We start from the raw sequence: 23438 nt of genomic DNA on the forward strand, positions 1-23438 counted from the left end.
GCCCTTCCCCAGGATGTTAAGATGATACAACCCAAAACAAAGAAAAAAAAATATCTTTATTTAACTTACCTTTTTCCTGTCCAGTCTTGGGGCCACTCTGCTGTCCTGAGAATCTGATTGGTTTATCTCAGGGTTTGTGTCCAGCAGCCTCTGCATTGCCCGATCTCTGTCAAATGCAGTTACGTAGAACAACATTTGCCGAGTATCGAATGGAAAGAAAAACGGACTAAAAAGGAGAATAAAAAGGTATACAATGTTTAATTCACTTGACTTCATTTAAATTCTTAACTATATGTCATGTAGTAAAAAATTGCTGTCCAAACACATGAAAAATGTAAGACCTACTAACCTAAAATATAATGATACAGCATGAAAACATTGTCTTAATAGAATTTCCAAATCCCTAATTTAATAGCCAAGTCCCACTGCCTCCAGCAGTGTTTTCGCTATTTGTTTGACCTTCAGCTGCTCACACACTCAGTCACTTCCACCCCAATTCCCAAAAAGATTGCATGCTTAACATGCCACCTTCATGTTCTAAGACCTGGTTCACATATGTGCAATTCTAAAACTGTCCCACTCTGCTTCCCCTAACCCAAGAGATCTATGTCAACTGCCCACTAACACATGTCTACCTCCAGCACTGCCTTGAACTACTATTCCATATGACCAGACATCACTACTCCAAAATCCCCGCTCACATACATCCAGGAGTGGACTGGGAATGGACACAGTTCTTTCCCAGACACCCCCTTCCCAACCAAGGCTGACATAACTCCTTCCTCGGCCACCTTGCTCCCAGTGCATACATCCCTGCACCAGACTGCATTCACCACCCAAATACAGTCAATGTTGCCCTTTTTGCAGCTCACAACTCTGCAAAGGTCTTTTCACTCATCCAACATCACACTTCCACACCACAATCTATATTAACTCCATCTATCCAAACAGTAACCTCCAAAAACTATCCTTTAATTCTCCGGCATAGTCTGGAAGGGGCAAACCTTACGAAATGGGGAAACGGATCAGCTAAATGCAAGTGCTGTATTCAGGAAATATCCCCCAACTGGGGCTGAAAAGGCTATACTAAATTTAGGGGTTATTTAATATGGAAATACTGCTTGTGACCCCACTCCATTTCTTGCACCTTTGCAGGCATTAGGGGTACACACTTTACCAGAAAACCAAAGTGTTTTATGATTATGCCAGGACACTGGATCTCTTGCTAGTACTTCATTGAGATAAACATGTGTGTTCATGGTGTGTCTGAAGCAGCAGCAAACCACTAAAAATCAGCAGGGTGTTTTCTTACCAGCTTTTCCCCAGCTCTGTTAACCAAGTGGGAATGTTTCCCGTCATGATGACCAGAGGATCCTGCAGTTGCCTGTTAGCTTTTGCAGTCAGTTTACTATTGATAAACTCGGCTGTGGGGATTATCTCTTTACAAAGGGCATTCTGGAAAGCAAAGTTAGAACAAAAACATTAGCATTAAAATTTAAAGACATTATCAAGGATGATCGTGCCCCAACCACTCATCTACGCTGCTTAGTTTTGTGCTGCGAGTCCCAAACTTTTAGCTTTTTTTTTTCGTATGTTTTATGGGTAATACTACAACTAACTGTCCAACAATGGCACATTCTCTTTTTCTTAATCTGTAAATTACACATAGTAATGCTCTGTTTAGGAAAGGGTTGCTAAAGTTCTCTTTAAAACACCTTAAAATCTTAAAATAAAAAACTTGTATTTTAAGGGTTGCTATTGATTATCTTCTCCTAATGCCCCCTTTCACGAGGGCAGGCCGTTTTTCAGGTGCACTTGATCAGACCCTCCATTCTCCTCTATGGAGTGCCGGATATAAACAGACTGGTGTCCATGTACACCCACCTACAACTAACCCAATTTGATGAAACCAAGTGGAAGGGGGTCTGTTCCCCTCCGTCTGGACGGATCAGAGGGCAGTCAGATGTAAACAGACAGCCGATCTGTTAACATCAATCTGTCCATAGAGCTGAGTGGGCTGTGTCCACTCCGCACAAGCGCAGTGAACACAGACCTGTCACCCGTGCACTCTGTTCAGCAGGAGATCAGTGGACAGATCACCTGCTAAGAAAAACAAGTCTGGCCTGTGTGAAAGGGGCTTAATACTAGTTGTAAGGCTGTCTGATTTCAGAACACCTGATATGTATACTTGTTCCAGGTCTGTACCCAAAAAGTATTAAAGCCACAAGATAACAATATTCTGAGGACGGCAATAGCAGCCTCCAAATTTTCTTAGTATAAGCTTCCCTTTATATTCCCATATACTTTTACTTAACCATGAATAAACCTCCTTCAAGTGTTTGCTATCCAAAACAAATGTGTCATTTCCTAAATAGATGCTCTGATATTTGGAAGGCTTAGGAACTAGCAATATAAAATGATACACAGGAAGTGAATGAAAACTGCAGCCCATCACGACCGAATGAGATTTCTTATTTAATTTTAATATATATAGGAAATCTGACCAGACACTTCAGGCATTTCTACTTTTGTTACATATTTCCCCAGTTTCTATAAATTTGCTAAAATGGCCTACTTGCTACACAGTAATCTTACTAATGTAACAAAACCAATACACTATTTCTGCGAATCTTTAACACATGAAATCCAACACAAGGAAGACCACAGCACAAAAAGTTTTATGAATTTCAAATTGTTATTTTTTTACCAAAATAAAAAAAACAAAAGTGTGCTAATATACATAACTTACATCATACAAATAATACCAGTATCGGCTAATGGCATGTAGAACTCGCAGAAGGATCACCACATCAAGGGATGGGTCATCAAAAGTGATATTTTCAGGAGGGGTAGGTATGAGGTAATTATCTAAAGGGTTAGACACTTTTGGACAAATTCCATCTGAAAGGAAAAACGTAAAGTAAATGTAATGTAAGCAGCAATAAAGTATAACTAAAGGCAAAACATTGTTTCTAGTTTTGAACAAAGTGGAGAGGGATGAGCACACTGGTTAGATTTTTTACTGCTGTCTGGCTTCCATTAGGCAGATTTACCCATTTGTCATGGTTACCGTTAAAAAGGAAAAAAAAAAAAATCTTAAATTTTTGGTTGTCACCAGAACAGTAATAGAGGGAAGTCTGCCAATGGAGACATTAAATAATTAAATATGGTGGCAACCAATGATTTCCTCACTTACTGTTTTGGCTATGGGAGAGGAAGTGAAGAAATAATCTCCCCAAAGGGACACAAATGGCAAAAACTGAGGGGTTTTAACCGTCCCTTACGCTTTTCAAAATGAAAAAACTTTTACCTTTAGTTTTAGTTTAAGGAAACAGACAATCTAGTTTAAAGTAATAAACTCTGTTCTTTTAAGGAAGCTTAAAGCTTGAAAGCTGTTCTTTTAAAGGAACAAAACACTTTCAGGAAAAAAAAAATATGCTTTAACATGTTCACTTTAAAAACAAAGTTAATCTCTTGATTTAGGCAAATTTATTCTAGAAGTGTAATCAGCCCCCAAAGTGTCACTAAAGCTCAACATTACCATGCCACAATTCATCATGCTTCTTTGAATTCCTAGGGGATGTTTTGGTTGGTGCAGTTTGGGCACGACCTCTTTTGCCCCCTACGGTGTCTTTTGTGCTCTCTTCCTCCTCTCTAACTGGTTTGTACCTGCAAGTAATAAAAGGTATAAAGGTTTGTTTCCTTAGCAGAAAAAAGTGTTGGGTGGGGAGCTAGATGAATGGAGACAATTAAATATTACCTATTCAAATCAAATTTAAGCTTACATTTTCTATACAGCATAGAAAAGAGGCAGTTTTTTTTGTTACAACAGTAACAGTAATGTCTATACTTTTTACCCAAAGCCAAACAGTCTTGTTATTTAGCAACGCACATTGCTGAATTACATACCAAATAGTGTGTGTCTTGGTCCAGATGCCAGCTCTTCCTAATGGATTACTTTCATCATCTGTGGATTCCCTCTCCTCTTCAGTCTGAATGCTATACTGTCTCACAGCTTGGTAAACAGTCATGTTGTAAGGCAGTGGGTGATCTCCAATATAAAACTGGAGTCTGTGCCTTACATTTCCTGAATTTAAGAACTGAGCAGCCTGTAAATCAGAACACTGAAAGAGTTAACCATTAAAAAAAGCGCGCTCTTAAAAAAGAAAAAAAGGTTGACATTTTGTTTACACATTCAGCATCATCTTATTACAACTAAAAAGCTGATCTTTAGTTGGAAGACAGTTTGCCATCATACGTTATACCTTGAGTAATTACTACAAAGTGTACCTTAACAGTGAACCTATAGTTTGCCCATGCAAACTACAGAGCCCATACCAACTAGCCTCTTGCCTCTCCTTTGGTTAATACTCCCCCATCACTAACTTTGCTTGAGATAAAGCCTTGTGTAAGCTTTGGGCTGGTCGGTCTCTGCTCAGACACCTAGCACTGCATTTGGGAAGGAAAAGGAGAGATTCACTTGCTCTTATACTTTACAAGTAGTATTAAACCCATAACCAAAAAAAAAATTAAGATATAGCAGTTTACCAGTCAATAGATGTGGTGGCTGCATCTGTTTTATTTTCTTTTTTCCCTCTGCTTTCACCTGGTGATCTAACCAGTATAAAACGCACCTTCTGTATTAGAGTGCCCCCACCCGAAATGACGGAGCACAAGGGGTACCTGTGGACAGCAGCATTGTCAGTCTGGGGGAGGGGAGTGCTAGATATACTAGCAGTCTTTAAATACACTAACAATTTGAAGCCAAATTGCAGCCAATACTTTTTTTTTTATTTTGGGATAAAGGTTTTACATAAATAAAAGCTGATCTTTGTAAGCATCCCTGCTAGTGTTAACTGGTTTATTTCAACTCTAACTGATACATTCTGCTGGAAAGCTTTTTTTTTTTTTTTCAAAAGAACAAGACTGATCACCAGATGAAAATAGAAGAAAACCTAAAAAAGAAAACGAGTGCAGCCATCACATCTAGGAAATGGTAAGCTGCAATATAATAAATGTTTGCTTTTGGCTTTAAGGGCATGTTCACGCGCGAGTGCTGTGTGGGAAACCCGCTGGAGGTGTCAATGTATTCCTAATGACACCCCAAACGCAGATTGAAAACATAGTGCAATTGCCTGCACCATATCGCATGGTACAACAATAAACAGGAAATGTATTCATACACCGTGTGTGTTAAGCTAGTACCTTCTGGTGATTGGACAGTGTTAAGCTTTTGAGGATATTACCCACTGGGGCACCTTCCCTTTTAACCCTACCCCACTCTGAGTCCTCAGTTTGTAGCAAGCAATGCAGAGTAACTAGGAGACTTTCAGGAGGGTGTCCTGTACTGTACTCGAAAATATTGAATTTATAGGCAAGTCAAAATTCCTCTGATCCTAATCATACAGTATAGGACACAGGCAACATATTCATACATCATGGGATGTCTCAAAGCAATGAATTCTAGGTTGGACCACAACTAGGCAATTGAACTGTGGGTAAAAGACCTAGGTTTAGAGTGCTGCTACAAGAACCTTGTAGCTGAAAGCTGCATCTGCAGAGATTTAATATTCCACCTAGTAAAACATTAAAGTAGGAACACAAGACAATGTTAAGCCACAGGAGGCTTGGTGCCTAAAACTGCAGGATACATAAACAGATCTGGTGGAGTGGGTGTGCAAGAGCACAGGGGAAGGTTTTTGTTTTTAAGCATAAGCTCCAGTAGTCAGATTCCTTATCCACCATACAATTGTGGATTTTGAAGCAGGCTGTTAGGGACACTAATGGCTCTGACCACATCCACGCAATGTAGAGAGACTTCCTCTGAAAGCTTAAGAGCAGGGCACAAAGATGGCAGAACAATGTTCTCATTGAAATGTAATTCTAAAACCATTTTTGGAAGAAAGGATGGCATACGGCATTGGTCTCCAAACTGCAGCCCTTTGCTTGCTTTTATCTGGCCCTTGGGGCATTATCCATCCCCCCCCCCCTCCCCAACCACCATCAGCAACAGTGGAGCATAGTTCCCCCCACTGACACCAGTGATGGGGCACTATTCCCCCCACTGACACCAGTGATGGGGCACTATTCCCCCCACTGACACCAGTGATGGGGCACTATTCCTCCCACTGACACCAGTGATGGGGCACTATTACTCCCACTGACACCAGTGATGGGGCACTATTACTCCCACTGACACCAGTGATGGGGCACTATTACTCCCACTGATACCAGTGATTGGGCACTATTACTCCCACTGATACCAGTGATGGGGCATTAAATCTCCTGTTAATTATCATTATACAGGATTTATATAGCGCCAACAGTTTGCGCAGAGCTTTACAATATAAGGGAGACAGTACAATTACAATACATTTCAGTACAGAAGGAATATGAGGGCGGTAATACCAATGAGGCGGCAATGCTTACTCCCACTGATGCCAGGACATTTTCTTCTCCCACTGGCCACAGTCTGGCTCCCCTAAAGTCTGAAGGACAATAAACTGGCCCTTCGTTTATAAAGTTTGGAGATCCCTGGTCTACAAACAACACATCATTGTTGTGAAGTATCAGGAAGGGTTACATAGTTAGTCTGGCTGAAAAAAAAAAAAGACAAACGTCCATCCAGTTTAACCTTAAAAAAAAGTTATAAGCCTACACCCAAAGTTGATCCAGAGGAAGGAAAAAAAAATATTCCCTGGATCATTGGGTTCTTTACAGGAAAGGACCACCAGTTCAGAGATATGTCTGACAAGACATAAATTGACCACCAGAAAGGCTATATTACCCAATTGGTTCAAATGGTGGTTTCTGCCAGGCAAAGGGCACCAAATACGGGAAAAAGGGAAATGATGGATAAGGCTGAAACCTACCCTTTCAGGGTACTAAGGGGTAGAATCTGGTCAAGATCTGATTGTAGGAAAGCCAGAATGTAAGGTATGGAGAAATATCTGGGACTGAACAGACTGCATTCACAGGAAAAGTAAAACTCCCAGATACGATAAATTTTCCTGGAAGTAACTTTTGTTGCTGTAAGCAAAGTTGGAACAGTGTTAAGAACCCTTTTTTCACTCCCTTGCTTGATTTTGTGGGGCAAGTGAGGAAGAATGCTCAGTGGAGGGAAGGCATAAAAACTAGTCTAAAACATACCAGGCAATAACTATAGCAGCCAAGACCAGAGCTAGGGATACAGAGGTCGTTTGCTGTTGTATCTGGAGGCTAGGGTGTCCGCATCCAGAGTCCCCCATTTCTGGCTTAAAAAATTTAACACATCTGACTAAAGACCACTCCCCCTGGTTCAAGATTAACCAATAAAAGGAAGCCCTTTGACTCAGACTCATTCACCCTCCCTGCTCAACAACTGATGAGAGATATCAGTCACACCAAAACTGCATTGCTTTTAGTAAGTTGGCTGACTCAGAGTTGCATTATGCATACATATTATACATAGCACTACTAGGTATGGCCACATACTTGTAAAGCCAGTAAAGTCATAGTATGTGATGAGCAAATATGACTCCCCACCAGCCCCATTTACACTATAGAACAGGGAAATGTTTTCATTTTTGAATATTAACACATGCTGACAATATCTACATCAAACTGATCTTTTATACTCACATACAATTAACTCAACAGTCTATAATTCCCTTTAAGTGCCAGTTCACACCACAAAAAACACACACCGGATGCATTCTGGATACATTTTTGCTTACAGTTCACACCACACTGTTCCGGTGCAGTTTTGATACAGTTTGCCATGTTCCAGAATAGCTCTGTGCAGAAAAAATATGCACTGGACTGCATCTGCTGTGACCTGGCCCTAAGGATTGGTTCACACCTATGCATGTTGCAATATGCTGCAGGAAAAACGTCCCTGCCAATTTTCAAAAATGCAGCGGCTTCAAAACACAGATGTGATAGTGTCCCGTAGGAAACCATGTTAAAGGGGGATTGTAGTGAGTTTCTGCAAAACACAAAAAGCCTTAAAATTGCATAGGTGTAAAGCAGGCCTAAAACCCACATTCTATCTGGATCAATGATTTTGCCAGTGGAGGCGCTATTATAATAAGCAAAGACTACGCAATGATTTTTGTACAAACAGCTGCATCTTTTTCTTGGGAGTATATTGAAGTATCAGGAATTTTGACAGACTGTCAGGTTATACTACCACCTACAGGAGAAATGGCAACAAAAAAGCCATTGCAAGCAAACCCTGCCCGTAACCATCATGCCTCAGTTTAGTAGCAAATCAGTACCCAAGAGCATGAAAGTAAACAAAGTGAAGGGACCCGTGCTCCTCAATGGATTCCAAGAAAAGAATATATGGTGAGCACAAAATCCCTCATTTCTATCTTATCCATGGGAGTACACAGACTGTCAGGGCATCTAAAAAGTAGTCCAGCAGAGGGGTGGGCAGCACAGCAGCCAAGGCTAACAGATCCAGGAAAAATTAGAGACTGCCCGCAGGCAAAAGAGTCATCTAGTAGTAGTAGGATTGAAGAACTGAAAAGAAGGTCTGAGGCCTAAAAGATCAAGATGCACTCAAAGAACTGAACCTAAAGAGAGAAAGAGAGAGGGGGCAGAGAAAGAGGGAGGGGCTAGAGAGATAGATGGTGAGGGGCGAGAGAGAAAAAGAGGAAGGGGGGGGGGGGGGGGGAGAGAGAAAAAGAAAGAGGCAGGGGGGGGAGCGAGAGAGAAAAAGAAAGAGGCAGGGGGGGAGCGAGAGAGAAAAAGAAAGAGGCAGGGGGGGAGCGAGAGAGAAAGAGAGGAGGGGTGAGAGCGAGAGAGAAAGAAAGAGGAGGGGGGGAGCGAGAGAGAAAGAGAGAGGGGGGGAGCGAGAGAGAAAGAGAGAGGGGGGGAGCGAGAGAGAAAGAGAGAGGGGGGGAGCGAGAGAGAAAGAGAGGGGGGAGCGAGAGAGAAAGAGAGGGGGGAGCGAGAGAGAAAGAGAGGGGGGAGCGAGAGAGAAAGAGGGGGGAGCGAGAGAGAAAGAGGGGGGAGCGAGAGAGAAAGAGGGGGGAGCGAGAGAGAAAGAGAGGGGGGGGGGCGAGGGAGAGAGGGGGGGGGGGAGAACGCGAAAGCAAAGGGGAGAGCGCCAGAAACCGGGGGGGGGGGGGAAGAGAGATTTGGCTCGAGACAGACAAGAGGGGTGAGAGAGAGACAAGGTGGTGACGGGAGGCTGGAAAATCCAGGCCACCAAACCCAACGCCAGCTTCTTTGTATGGCAAGTGTAAGCTCTTGGGTTCAAGCTGAAGAAGAGACCGTGTGGTTTGTGGCCCAGGAGTTTAAAGTGGAACTAAAGATTTGCTGTGACAATCAGCAACCAGGCAGGATTTTGTTACATAAGAAACAGGCAATGTCTCTTCTGCAAAAAATACACCTACCTGCCTTTTCAGTCTTCTCCAGTGATGGAAACTGAGCCACGCATGTAAAGCTTACCTGACATTGCACTGTGTGTGCTGGGATGTTAACTCCCCGAATATGTGAAGAACTGACTTCATCCCATGCTGGACACAGAAAGCCAAAGATCGGCACCCAGGCGAAGACACTGGCACCAGAATGGGATGGGTACTTTTGGAAGGAAAGTTAAGTAAAGCTACATGGGTATGCATTCACCACCCTGTACTGTAAGTCAGACATGCTGCAGACCAAAGACCATAGCCCACAAGGTGACAAGACCGAAAGCGCAAAAAGAATGCTAGCTCCTTAGTGGTACTTACGGATACAAAAAATACAAGTGAAAGGACCATCCCCTGGTACTTTAAGCCTAGGTTCATACTACTGCGGGCCATGCATCCCGTGTTTTCCACAGGAAAAAGGCACATGAGCCTTTTTAAAAATGCAGCCGCAGGGAAACTGCATGTTCTTTTTTTACAATGCTATTTCCCTGGGGTTCCCGCACCCACAAGCACTCTGCAGGCGGAGATGCATGAGGGTGCCATTCAGAATGACCTCAGCCCTGCACATCTCGTAAGAGCAGAGTGATCAGGCTGCGGGATTAGGTTAGATTCCTGCACCTGCAACCAGCCCACAGACTGAGGGCAAGTGTGAACCTAGTCTAAGACAGGGGCGAAAGGCTGTGTGGCCATCACCACAAGTGGCCAGGGGATTGCAATTCTGGTGGGTAGAAGAGAGGTGAAATAGCAGGTCAAACCTTATTCACATGCCAATCCTGCTGCAGCATAGCACAACTTACGCATTTGTAGCACGGAACATGGAATACTGCAGAACACATAACTATGGCTGTGGAGCCAAAAAAAAAAAAAAAATATCAGGAAGAATCCAGTGCATGTGTTGTAGCTACTTTATCGCTTATTTAGCCTCACTAATCACCTGGAAGTTCAGGATAAGCGGATGCAGGGACATCCATTATCACTTTTGTGCACTCTAGTGTACTCGCCCTGCTGAATCAGAGCTGCTTCATGAAGGGAAAAGTGAAAACTACACCAGCTCCCTCTGCAAAGGAGAATTATAGAAAACTCTCCACAGAATGGCCAGTCAGCTAAAGCTGCTTCAGTATTAAACAGAAGAAACCTTAACCCATCAAAAACCTGTTAGGCCCTCACAACAGTGAGTTGCAGAGCTGGTGAAGGGATGACAGTCTCAGTTCAGGACCAATATCTCCAAAAGTAAAACCCAGATAGACTTGGAACACCAGGATAAATAGTGAACTGGGAACCTGCACTAATTGACTAACTGGAGAGCTGTACAGGATTTCTATATATCCAGCCCGAATCTTCCAGTAGCTGTAGAGGACTGTAGAAATTTCCAGAAATGCATGACTACCGCAAAAAGAACACCAGTATAATAACTGTGAAAATCTGCACCTGACTGGAGAAACTACCCGGATTTCTACCAGCAGCTTTTTATAGAAAAAAAAAAAATATTCAAACGGACAGAGAATAGAGCTGAGGAAAACACATCCACTTTCATGAGGACACCAGCAAAAAACAAAGGCATGACATCTTTGGACAGGATGGTTCCGAGCTGGCCAGCAGCTATTTTGTGGCCAGTGTTCATGTTCCTGTAGGCAGCAGTACAACCCAACAGTCGAAATTCAAAATGCATTCCAGTGTTCCTCAATGGAAAAGAAAAGATTTTTACTTTTTCAAGCATAGGCAGATAAAAAAACAAAAAAAAACAAGAAAAAAAAAAAAAACAGCTACCAACATCTATCATGAAAAAAATAAAGTTTTTTTTTTTCTTTTTACCAAGGACTCATCAATCTCTTCATCTGAGCCATCGTCATCACTGTCCTCATCATCTTCCCTCACTCTGCCATAGCCTTAAAAACAAATTTGATTGAAATAATATAACTTGCAAGATTTACATTGAATACAGTCATGAAAACCAATTACATTTTTAACTTTCCTACGTTTGCCGCTATGCCCTTTTAAAGGGAACAGGAGATGACATGTTCTTTTATGCTAGCACTTTTTAAATACAATTTTTATTGAAAAGTTTTGACTTAAAAACATTAACCTTCTTGGAAACCCAAAAAAGCAAATCGTAAACATGGCTCAACTGCTACAAACTAGTATACTTGTAATATTGGATAAGGCTTTAGAACATATTAGGTTTGTTGTATCTTGTTCCTTAAATTGCATTTTTTTTTTTGTTTAAAAATCTTGTGAAATTTTTGCAGTACATTTTGCTGCTAAATTTTCAAGACAAGTCTTTGTATAGTCAAGCCAGTAAATGCTTGACTAGGTTGAGGGGCAACTTCTTAAAAGAAGTATGGGTTTAAAAAAAACAAAAAAAAAAAAAACCCAAAAAACGAACAAAAACAACACACACCTAGGTGGATACAGCATCGATCTGATGTGTCATCTGCCCCCACACACACACTTATAAGACTGAGAACTGAGTGATCAAACACCGCTCTCTGTCCCTCCAGTGCTCACTAGAGCACCAGGCTGTGGAGGGGACAGAAGCAGCTGGCTCAGGCTTTCAGCAGCATGCTGAGTAAATCACCAGCATGCGAACTGACATATGCGCCAAATACGATCTGCATTTTGAGCATAAATCAGCACGCATGCAGGTGCTTTACACAACTTGCAGCGTAAAACCTGCCTAATGACATTCCCCAGAACTCACCGTCACTGCATACAGCTGCACACAGAGATGCAGTACATTACAAGAGGCAGCTGTGGGTCCCGGGATTGTCATTGCACGGGTTACGCACTTTGTATGGCTCCTGTATGGCTGTGTTTATGAATTCTAATACTTAAAATTCTTTTCTGATCACTCAGAACTCGCTTATAAAACAATGCCATATTTCTAACTTTTAAAATAATGTTCATAGATTTACATTAAAAAAAAAAACATGTAAATTGAAGACTTACCTCTGACCACAAGATATCTTTCAATTGCTTGCACAAGAGCCAGAGGATCAATTTTTACAGGTCCTCCTTTCCATTGCTTTACATTGGTACAGTCAGGATGTCTCTGAAGCTGACACTTCAGCTGATGTGTATTGAAAAACTTCAGAGCCTGTGACCCTCTGGAAAGATTAAAAATGTTAGCACTGCTGATTATCCTACCTCAATAGTCCTGGTTTTCTCTGTGCACCAGAGTAAGAAAGGGATTGTGAATAGTAACATTTTTTTTCTACAAAGCAACAAAGTCTAACAATACTAAAACCTATACTTCTACTTCCTCCAACAGCTCATTCCTCACATTTATTACCTTTTGCATCACTTGCCCCCTCTATCAGACTGAAAACACTCACAAGCAGCTCAGCTTGTAATTGAATCTTATTGTAACTGTACTATTTTGATTACTTTGTAACACGCTGCACAAACTGTTAGTAATATGAAAACACTGTATAATACTAGAAAAATGCAGTGACCCAGTACAGTCAGATTTAAATTTCCTGAAGTCAGATAATTGTATATATTTTGATTGTTTACTATGTTTCCCTTTGGCCTTTTATCCTCTAAAAAGCATTCATGAAGAGGCCTGAAACATATCTGTGCTACGCAATGTAATCCAAGTTCTAGAAACAATATATCAGTTTGCATTTAAAAAATGTAAGCAGTTTTTATTTATGCTACATTTTTACAGTTGCATTTTACAGCACTTCAGTTGTTATAGACAGGCTTGTCCTTTATATGGCATCTGATTTCATGTCCATTTCCTGTGATTGGTCTTTCAAATATTTCAAGTATATATTCATCCAGTCTCCATGCAGGTCACTAATGAAATCTTAGGTCTAACAAACAAACAAAACACCTGGAAATAAACTTAAAGCAGGGAGCTGGATAATATTAATACACCTGCCTCCCATAACATTTAGAGGAGCTTCCATTTAAAGTGTTACTAAACCCACGACAGTAAAATCAGTTTGTATATGCAGTAAAGCATGCTTGTTATGCTCACTGGAATCTAAGGGGTTAATCCTCTGCATTGTGTAAAAAGGCTGTTTGATCCTGTCTTCTGTGCTACGCCCCTTTTGTTGCTGTCCTCAAACCATCTGCCATAGTTAGAGCAGCAGTGGCAAGTCTGCACATGCTCTGGTGTACATTGCTAGTTTTTTTTTTTTTTTTAAGAGGGTGCATGTGAACGGCACAGGGCCAAATCAGCACTGTCCAGACAGAGGGTTATGCAGCCTCATAGGACAGTCAGAAAAGAATGAAAACTCCTACAAGATCAACCAGTGCTCTGCTAGACACTGTTAGAAGTCACAAGACTGCTATATACTGCTGATGAGAAAAAGGTATTTAACAGTTTATATTTACCAAAATAATTGCATTTTTATGTTCGGTGTACTGTGGAAGACTGCATATAGTGAATGCAGGGGCATGGGTTTAGTACCACTTTAATGAGTAGGGTGATGATGCTTGTCTCTTTTACAGATACACATACCTGCTCCCCGTCCCATTTCCGCTTGGAAAATCATGCACTTTGACTGGGAATTGTTCCATCTGACTGAGGCAGTTGTTCATCTTGTGCACTAGTGCTAACAGATGACCACTTTCTGTTGGATCTACTCTTCCAATTGGTTCTTCTCCAGGAAGCTAGACAAAAACATTGTAAATATAGATTATTTCTTTAGCTCTAATTGTACCAACTAAGAAACCATTTCACTGAACAACCTCATACTCTTATTGCAGGGAGTCCAACCTTTGAGATCCCACTAAACTTAGTGAGGCGGAATGACTGCCCTACTGAGGAGCCTTGGCAAGGCTACGAAAACCTCTGTTTTTAACATGAATTGTTACACATGGTCAAATTGGGGTTTTTATTTTGCTGGTAAAAGGTAAACACAAAAGGCCTCTTTTGGCCAAAATGCTTAAGGAACGTTATACCATATGGTTTTTACCTTATATTCAATAGATGTTATTTATACAGTCCCTTGGTTAAGTGCCAGCTTTCACCATATATCTGGTAAGTGTGCTGGGAAACCTTTTGTTTTTGATACGTTTAGTAGGGTATTAAGGGGAAAATGCACCTAATCAGAGCACTCTAGACAAAAGCGGATGAAAAGAATGGAACACTTCAGACAAAAGGTCCTGCAAGTATATACAGTCAACAAACAGCCACTACACATACTACAGGGGAAATCAGAAGGCGATTTGGTTACTTACTGGGGAACCAAAAAAAACATGCAGGAACCTCTTCAGCCGGATATCTCTGTTTACAATATCCTTTTCACTTTTGGATGTCAAGTACAATAGTAGCTGTTTCACAAACCCACTGTGCTGGATTTCAAATGAGGAAACATCAGACTCCGAGACTATGCTTCGAATTTCTACAAGGCACTCAACACCACCGTCCACCTTCAATTATGTGTAAAAATAAAAAGTTAGTGTAGGGATTATGTTAAACCATTAACAAAAAAAAAAGTTATAGAACATTAAAAGATAAAAAATTAAACAATATTGAGGCAGAAAAAATTAGGAGTGCAAGCCACTGGCAAACATCAATGCTTTGCAAGAATTGTTCTAAAATAACATTTGTTACCCCCAATAAGTACTGTGTACCTTATTTCATCCAAAGATCCACTACAAGCTTGGTAACCATCACAGGACCCCTGAAACTTTTAACTCTAATAACGGTACTGAAATCTGTGCTAAAATCGAGCAAAAAAGTAATTGGAAGAAATCCATTTTTTGGCCTGTCCCAAATGTGTGGCATAAACCATTTACAAACTACAGTCTGAGTCAAGTCTTTGGAATCTCCCTCCCCAATTTATCATATTTTCCATATGTCTCCACATACTTGTCACATAAAGGGTGCGTGGCCCACAGTCTCAATTGGGTGGTTTATTGAGCCTTGTCGGTGCATATATTTTCCCATTAAGTCATGTGAGCAGTGCTCTGACAGCTCTTAACACATGCCTGTTTCAAACTGTGCAGTTTTAAGTAAAAAGATAAAAAGCTAACTTCTCCTGAGTCTATTCTAAGCATACAATCAACAAAAAACATAAGCCATGGCATCAGGATATACAAGACAAAAGCTGAACATATTAGGAGTGACTACTTGGTAAACAAGACAAATATGTGTTTCTTTGCAGGCTGGAAAGAACACTAACAACTGACTCTTAAACAGTTTGCAATGATTAATAGATTTCATATTCTTGCTAGTGTCTTTTAAGTACCTGAAGATTGAGCTGTTCTGTGGCATTGCAAAGTCTCTGTAGTACGTTAAGTGCAGGGTTGCTGCCGTCCATATTCTCAGAACTAAAATATCTTTCCACAAACTTATGTGCCTGCTCCTTTATCCAGCCACGTATTCTCTCTCTGTGTGGAAATAGAAATACAGGGATCCCAAAGATATTAGGTTCCAGAATGAACTAACATGACATCAAATCTGGCTGTTAAAAAAAAAGGATGTCACTGAACAATGTCTTAGGATTTATTAAAATAAAGGTCTACTGTACCTGTTATTTGAGATGGTGTCTTTGGAAGCTGTTCTTGCCAACCCGCTTACACCTGCTGTTCTAGCAGGCTCAATATTGTTGCTATTTGACTGTGTGCTCAACCTGCCCCAGGTTTTAGGGTTTAAGCTGGCCAAAAATGAGGATTTTGGGGACTGTGTGGCTGTGGGGCTTTTGGCTAAAAATATTATAAAACAAAAAAGTAACAAGTTAAAAAACAACTAAAAAGAAAACATATACACAGAAAACCAATGAAACCAAAAAGGTGATACACATATATGCCAAAATAATTTCAGTTCCACAAATTTCCAACATATTACTTCAATACAACATTCAGGCAATGTGCTTGACTTGCATAAAACCAAGTTATATAAACTGAGTATCCCTTACAGAGGAATTGTCACTGTGACAAGCATCACTTTTAAAAATAGCTTCTGCTTAACTGTGGGTTGCACCTGCAGAAATACTTAGAACTCCAGCAACCCTATTAATCAATTGCCCTCCAGAGGATTCACCCCCCTTCCTGACCAGGTCATTTTTGCAATACAGCGCTGAGTTACTTTAACTGACAATTGCGCAGTCATGCAACGCTGCACCCAAATTAAATTTTACGTCCTTTGTCCCTTGCGAAATGGCTGCTACACAAAGCTAGTCTCCCTCCATTGCGCATGGATGCAATAGACAGGTACAATGCTGCCATCCCTCCTCTGATGCGTTTCGCCAGCACAGACTTTCTCAAAGGTAATGGCTTAGTGGTGAAGACCAATGGACTTCATCCTGCAGTGTACATAACTATTAACTCATTCCTGATCAGCCCTCCACTTGGAAACTACTCCCCTATTCCTCTAAAGCTCAGCAACATCACAATAGTGGGAACATCAACTCATACAAAGGGAAATGTAATTGGCTGATCAACCAAGCATGCACATTGCGATTGCCCAACATCAAAAAGAATAAATACCTTGAATTAATAAATAAAATATAAAATTTAATCACTGCAAGAAAAAATTGTCATACATAAAATATATACAGTGGGTATAGAACAGAACCTTCCCCCTTTAAAATAATCACATGTTGTTGTTTTGCAGTCTGAAATGATGACAGGCACAGTTTTTGTTGTATCCAGCTGTATTTACTAAGTGCAATTTATATCATCCAAGTGAAAGATATCACACCAACATGTCAGAAAAAAAAACACATTCAAAAAAACAAAATCACTAAGTTGAAAGAAATCACTCCCTTCTGTCAGTATTTTGCTGAACCTTAAATTCCAGCCTTTAGTCTGTTGGGATATGTCTCTACTAACTTTGCACATCTAGACTTTACAATATTTGCCCACTCTTCTTTGCAGAAATGCTCAAGTTAAGTTAAATTTGATGGTGGCCATTTGTGGACTGCAGTCTTCAAGTCATTCCACAGATTTTCAATGGGGTTTAAGTATGGACTCTGACTAGGTCATGCAAGGACATTCATCTTTTTTCTCCTTCAACCACTATGTGCTCATTTTTGCTGTGTGCTTTGGGTCATTGTCATGTTGGAAGGTAAATCTTCTCCCCACCGACAACTTTCTGGCAGAGGGCAACATTTTCCTCAATCCATTTTTCCTTCTACCCTGACAAGTTCTCCAGTCCCTGCTGCAAATACCCCCATAACAGGATATTACCACCTCCATGCTTTACTGTAGGAATCGTGTTTTTTGAACAGTGAGCTGTCTTGGATTTCCGGCAGACATATAGTTTAGTGTTGCGGCCAAATAATTAAATTTTAGTCTCATCTGACCAGAACACCTTTTTCCATATGGCCACAGAATCTTCAAGGTGTGTTTTGGCAAAGCTCAGTAAGGACTGCATGTGGCCTTTCCTGAGCAGTGGCTTTTTTTCTTGCAACACTCCCACTCAAGCCACATTTGAGGAGAATTGTGATATTGTTGTCACATGAACACAATGACCACTCTATCATAAATTTCTGCAACTGCTTCAGAGTTGCTATAGGCCTCTTGGTAGCCTCTGACCAGTTTCCTCTTGGCCCTTTCATCCAGTTTGGAGCGACGTCCTGATCCAAGCAGGATTTGGGTTATACCAAATACCTTCCATTTCTCAATAATAGATTTCACTGTGCTTCTAGGATTTGGTAAAGCCTTTGAATTTTTTCTTGTATCCATATCCTGACTTGTGCCTGTCCACAACTTTATCCTGGAGATCTATTGACAGTGCCTTGCCAGCCATAGTTGGTTTGCTTCAGTTGCACTACCAAGGACTGAAATGCTCCAGGAAAGCTCTTTTCATACTGAGCTAAACAAAATGATCAATTAAAAGTCAAATCGCTTTGCGTGTCATTGAGCAAGTGATTAGCTACACCTGATTAAGTTTACAAGCCTTTCTAGGAGAGGTGCGACTTTTTTTAAATTCAGTGATTCTGTTTTTGAATTTTTTTGTTGTTGCAATTAGTAAATACAGCTGGATAAAACAAACGGTCATAATTTCAGGCTGCAAAGCAACACAATGCGAGGGGAGGGAGTGATTCTTTTCTATAACCACTGTACATTTCATATCATGCAATCTCACCAATGTCCAAATATCCTATAATTACATATAAAAATGGTAATAATAAAATCCAGGAAAAGGAGCACCTATCAGCCCTGAGTAGTGTTTTGAATTTCCTGTAGGCCGTCTGCACAAACAACACTATTTGGCCTTTTTGTCCCAGCTACCTTGCATCTGATCTGGTCTCATACTGCTAATTGAGGGGATTTCCAGTGGAGGACTCACAGAGTGTTGTTTGGACTGGATGGGGCTTTGTATGTCCGGATACAGGAGCCACTATAAACCAGGCGCTGACCCTGTTCCTGTAGTTGTGTCTCAAATGATGGCAGCAGAAGATCAACAATGTGCTCTGTGTGTTTTCAACTGAAAAGCTGGGCAAGATTGCGTCAGCCAGGAGACGTGACACAGCTACCTAATCATCCTGAGACCAAGTCTAGATATGAGGAGAAAAATGGTTTTGCGCTGAGAAACAGACAAAATGGCTCCCACAAAGTGCCTAGCCAACTCCTCTACCTATAACATTCCCATAGTGTACTACACACTGCAGGTTGACCAATGATAGCCAGGAACCAGTATATAGTACAAGAAAACAGGCAAACCTGTCTTACCTAATCCACAACACTAGGCCTACTAGAGGTTCAGGCTTCACCTGTCATAGTGGGCATAGCCACAAAGGGATCTTCAGGGTCTGGAAACCATGGAGATAGACCACAGCCCTGGACCTGAAAAGCATCCTTCTGCTAATTACACACATTGCACTTCATGCCAAAGTGAGTGCCTAACACAGGATCCAGTGCCCAATGCAACTTTACAGGATGACCTCCCATCGTGGGATCTGGGTGTACATACCAAGGGTTATCTACTAGATAGATCAGGGCCATAATAAGTCAGACCTTAATGGAAGTATCAAAAGACAAGACTGGAATACTTCTGAAGAGGAGAACAGGCATCCCTTAAGGACCTCACAAACAAAATGGGCTCTGAGAACGGACGGGGTTATATGAGCGAGCACTAGAAGCAGCTCTAGCAAGTTTTTTTTGCCAGTGTCCAATCACCTGAAGGTAGTCTGTATATAATTCATGGTCTATAAATACAAATCCTGTACTGTACAGTCAAGATAAATTATTCTTGCCTTCAGTGGAAAAATATGCATTTATTTAGAGCACGCTGGATAGCTCAAACTGCAAACTTAAATCTGAACTCCAGGCAGATACAAAATGCAGCTAGGTATTATTTTCTTTTTTTCTAAGCAAACTGTAAAAAGTACCCAAATTTGACAACTCCTTGTAATATCTTTCTACAGCTGCACCGAAATCTGGAGTGGGCAAAACTGGGAGCCAGCTAGGTAATTTACATGAAAACGAGTTATGGGTCAAGAAAGTTTGTATTAGTTCTACAGTTCTGTTCAAAAACAAAGTAAGCGTTGCCTAATGGTTAAGCAGCGTACGGCCAGAACTGGATACACAGAAATACAAAACACTTAGCTGAAACTGATTTCTTCTGTGCATTTAGCCATTTTCCTGGAGTTCAGCTTTTACTGGAAAAGTCTCACACAGCTGTCTCACAGAATATGGACGACAACTTACTAGTTCACATTTTAGCAAATTTATTATCGGAACAAAATAAAATGTGAAAATATAAACAAAAAAAAAAGGAAAAAAGAAAGAATTATGTCTGTTAAAAAAAAAACAACCACCCACCCCCCAAAAAAACAAATAAAGGCACCTTAAAACCAGTAGTAATATGAACACAAATACCTTGATTGTCAGCTTTATCTTCATCTCGAGGAGGGGAGTACTTTGGCCTCCTTGGCCCACGCTTAGGCAGTCTTTTTCTTTTTAAGACATCACTAAGTCGCCTATTAGACAGAACAAGTATTTAATATTTTAATATGTAGGTAAATTAAAAAATCCACAAAAAACCAAAAAACCAAACAGTGCTTCTCGATCCCTCACAAGTATATTTACATTATATTATGTTTTGTTGTAGCCCTGATGAAGGGAGAATTCCTTTGACCCCCAAAACGCATTGGCTGTCTTTTAGCACAATATCAATAAATTAATTTAGGTCTGGTACTTCCACGTATGCAAGTTTTTTTCCCTGGAAACCTGCTGGGGTACCCAGTAGCCTTGGCTGTCATGAGCAGCCTAACCTGAGCCAGGGAGCTCTTCAATGTTTTTGCCCTCTCACTACTTTGTATAAACTCATATCAAAGTTCCAGCAACTCATGGAAGCCCTCCCCCCCAATAAAGATCTGCTTCTTGCATAAATGAGTACAAATACAAAGATTTCATCAGCTGAATTTGCTAGTTGGAAAAAAGATGGCCAAGTTTCTCTTACCCTTGTGGGCTGAGGTCTAGTGAATCATCTCGGTGCTGGAGGCTGGGTGAACCAAGGTCACCAGCTGTATTCCCAGCTGCACTGCCAGTTCCAGTATTGATGGTCGCAGCACCAGCTAGAGAGCCAGAGCCATTGGTGCAGACCTTTGGAGGGCTTGTTAGCAGCGTCTCAGATTCAGCCAAATTCTTCACTTGGTGCATCACACCTGGGAGAGACGCAGTATTCAATAAAAACAAACATACGTAAGACACACAGAACACCTACCTATACTGGAGTAAAATAGGATAAAAAAAAGCATAAGGCTTCATGTACACTGGTTTATTGTAAATGCGGTTTTCTCCTGACAGCAGAAAATCAGCGTTAACTCACCTAGGCTGCATTTTTCCAAATCAGTTGATGTGAATTTAGCAGAGTTCAGCAGTGTATGGTGTGTGGGAGTTTATTTCATTGGGCAGAAATTTATTCTGGGCATTGAAATTAATAAATGCTGAAGTGCTAAAATGCGCCTAGCATTTGAGGAGCATTTAGACGCTTTCGGCGTGTTTGGTGTTTGAAATGCTAGTAAACTCTTGTCCTGAACACATTTTTTGTGCTTTCAGGGAAATGCCAGTAAAACTCAGCTGCCTGTAAACTCCTCTAAACGACTATGTGTACATGGACATATAGGATAACAGAGGAAAGATCAGGGGCTTAAAAAAACATGCCTAACTGCTCCTAAACGTCAGTTTAGTAGCTCCAAATGTACATAAGGCCTAAACCTGGCATTAAACAAACTTGGCGAATTAGAAAAAAAAAAAAAACACAAAAAAACCAAACAAACAAAAAGCACACAATTCACAAGCAAAGCAAATATTCAAATAGTGCGCTAGACTGCACATAATGAAATGTTTATTTTTTCATACCTTCTCTCCTGAAATACACACTGAATATGTCTGGCAATTTCTGCATTAATATCTCTGCCATCTGAAGAGCTCCCACCACAATTTTGAGGTCCTGACTTGACAACATAGAAGCAATATGACTGTACAAGATAAAAAAAAAAAAAAAAAAAAAACAACCTGTTATGCACACAACCACAATGAAAAATGTGACTTAAATCTAAATAGGACTATCCTCACAGACCAGCTCTTAAGGCTACACATCTCTACGCTCAAATTATGATTATATAATTATTTGAATATTGTATGGTAAATCTAAACCTCATGGGGGGACGGGGGAGGGACTAGAAATAAAGATAACTAATTCCCCACAGTAAAACGGGGACTGCCATATTCTGCACTAGAAAAAGAGAAGCTGGAATATGGCTGGTTCCAGCAACAGATATTTAATGTCATTATTAGAGCGCACACACTATTGGTTTAGCTTTCCTATTTTTCTCAAAGTAGTATCCAGGTGAGTAATAAATCAAGCACAACTGCAATGTTAATTACATTTATAATCAAAAACCCTTCCAGATAAGTGGAAATCTACATAGCAAAAGGGTATAAAACAGCAATAGCAATCCAAATTCTTACAGGACAGCCGAGAGATTTGAAAAAAAATGTAGGCAGCACGGATTTACCATTCTAGGCTTTATTCACACAGACATATGAGTATTTTCTGCAGCTTCTTGCTGGCAGAGCTAGCAGTAGATCCTATATTAAAAGACACACCTAAAGTACTAGGGTCTAGATGCGTTTAGACACATACAAGTCTAATGTCTTTAGACGTGCAGGTGTACACAAGTTTGCGTGCATTTATAAACGTTCATGTGTAAAATCTGCAGATATGCACATCCCAGAAACAGCTGTGCCCTACTTTTCTGTAGAATGCTACATGAAGCAAACATTTTTGTTTGTAGATGTAGCTGTGTGTGTGGCCCTTTTAATTCCTATAGTTTTGTAAGCCGCACTATAGAAATCAAAGAGGCTATACATTTTAGATACCAGTGTGAACGAGCTCTAAAGAACTAATTGCTTATTGAAAATTAAACACAATACCAGTGCTAAAAGACACAGAATGGGAACATAGATTTACGTAACCAATGAAGAGTAATGTCTGCTGAAATTGTGCTTCCTACCTGGACACAGCGTGGTTCTTTAAAACATCTTTTAGGAGTTCAGCATCAGCAAAATAAATGATCCTAAGGATTGCTCTAAGGCACTTGTGTCTGACAGCAGGCCCTGCAGAGGAGCTGTACACTTCATAAAGCACTCCAAACAAGGTCTTAATAAAAGATTTGGCCAGCTCTGGGTCTTCTTTCATCAGCTGCGCTCTGGCGTCATCTCTTTTTAGCTCAGAATGTCCACCTGGAAGCAAAGCTACTCAGTCAGGAAAGCCCACTGCAGCATTATATACACACATCTATATACACACACACAGACAACTATATATACACACAAACACATCATGTATACATGCATTGTGTTTACATTAATGCACCCCCTACCGTACAGGTGTACAAAGAAGGTAAGGAATCAGTACCTTTGGAGGACAGAACATGCCACTAAACATCAGTAGCTCACCAACAACCAAAATATAATTTCTGGCTAAATAAATAGTGAAGGAAGTGAACACTAATTACTGCACTTTGACAGCAGCTTGGTCTCCCCTTTTAGGACTTGATCACACCAGGTGCATTGATTTACGTTGATCAAACACAGGCTCAATGCAAGGACACATTAGAAAATTCTTTA

The 23438-nt window shown here is 40.7% G+C and overlaps 1 protein-coding gene across 8 annotated transcripts in view; it reads right to left on the bottom strand.

Annotated features, from left to right (window-relative positions):
* The window catches only part of TRIP12 (thyroid hormone receptor interactor 12), a 179965-nt gene that overhangs the window by 26247 nt on the left and 130280 nt on the right, over positions 1-23438 (bottom strand). For all 8 annotated transcript variants that reach the window (XM_089683501.1, XM_089683500.1, XM_089683505.1 and 5 more), the window contains 15 exons: positions 22823-23051; positions 21666-21784; positions 20764-20968; positions 20181-20281; positions 15884-16058; positions 15602-15743; positions 14589-14780; positions 13867-14018; positions 12345-12502; positions 11211-11284; positions 3910-4109; positions 3542-3669; positions 2750-2901; positions 1313-1455; positions 70-226 (listed from right to left, as the gene is read on the bottom strand). In XM_089683501.1, coding sequence (XP_089539627.1) covers positions 70-226; positions 1313-1455; positions 2750-2901; positions 3542-3669; positions 3910-4109; positions 11211-11284; positions 12345-12502; positions 13867-14018; positions 14589-14780; positions 15602-15743; positions 15884-16058; positions 20181-20281; positions 20764-20968; positions 21666-21784; positions 22823-23051 — 2327 coding nt within the window. The remainder of the gene's footprint in view (positions 1-69; positions 227-1312; positions 1456-2749; positions 2902-3541; positions 3670-3909; positions 4110-11210; positions 11285-12344; positions 12503-13866; positions 14019-14588; positions 14781-15601; positions 15744-15883; positions 16059-20180; positions 20282-20763; positions 20969-21665; positions 21785-22822; positions 23052-23438) is intronic.

This window comes from Staurois parvus, unplaced genomic scaffold, assembly GCF_062004578.1.
Source record: "Staurois parvus isolate SC_StPar_1 unplaced genomic scaffold, SC_StPar_1.0 ptg000312l, whole genome shotgun sequence".
Taxonomy (NCBI): Eukaryota; Metazoa; Chordata; class Amphibia; order Anura; family Ranidae; genus Staurois; species Staurois parvus.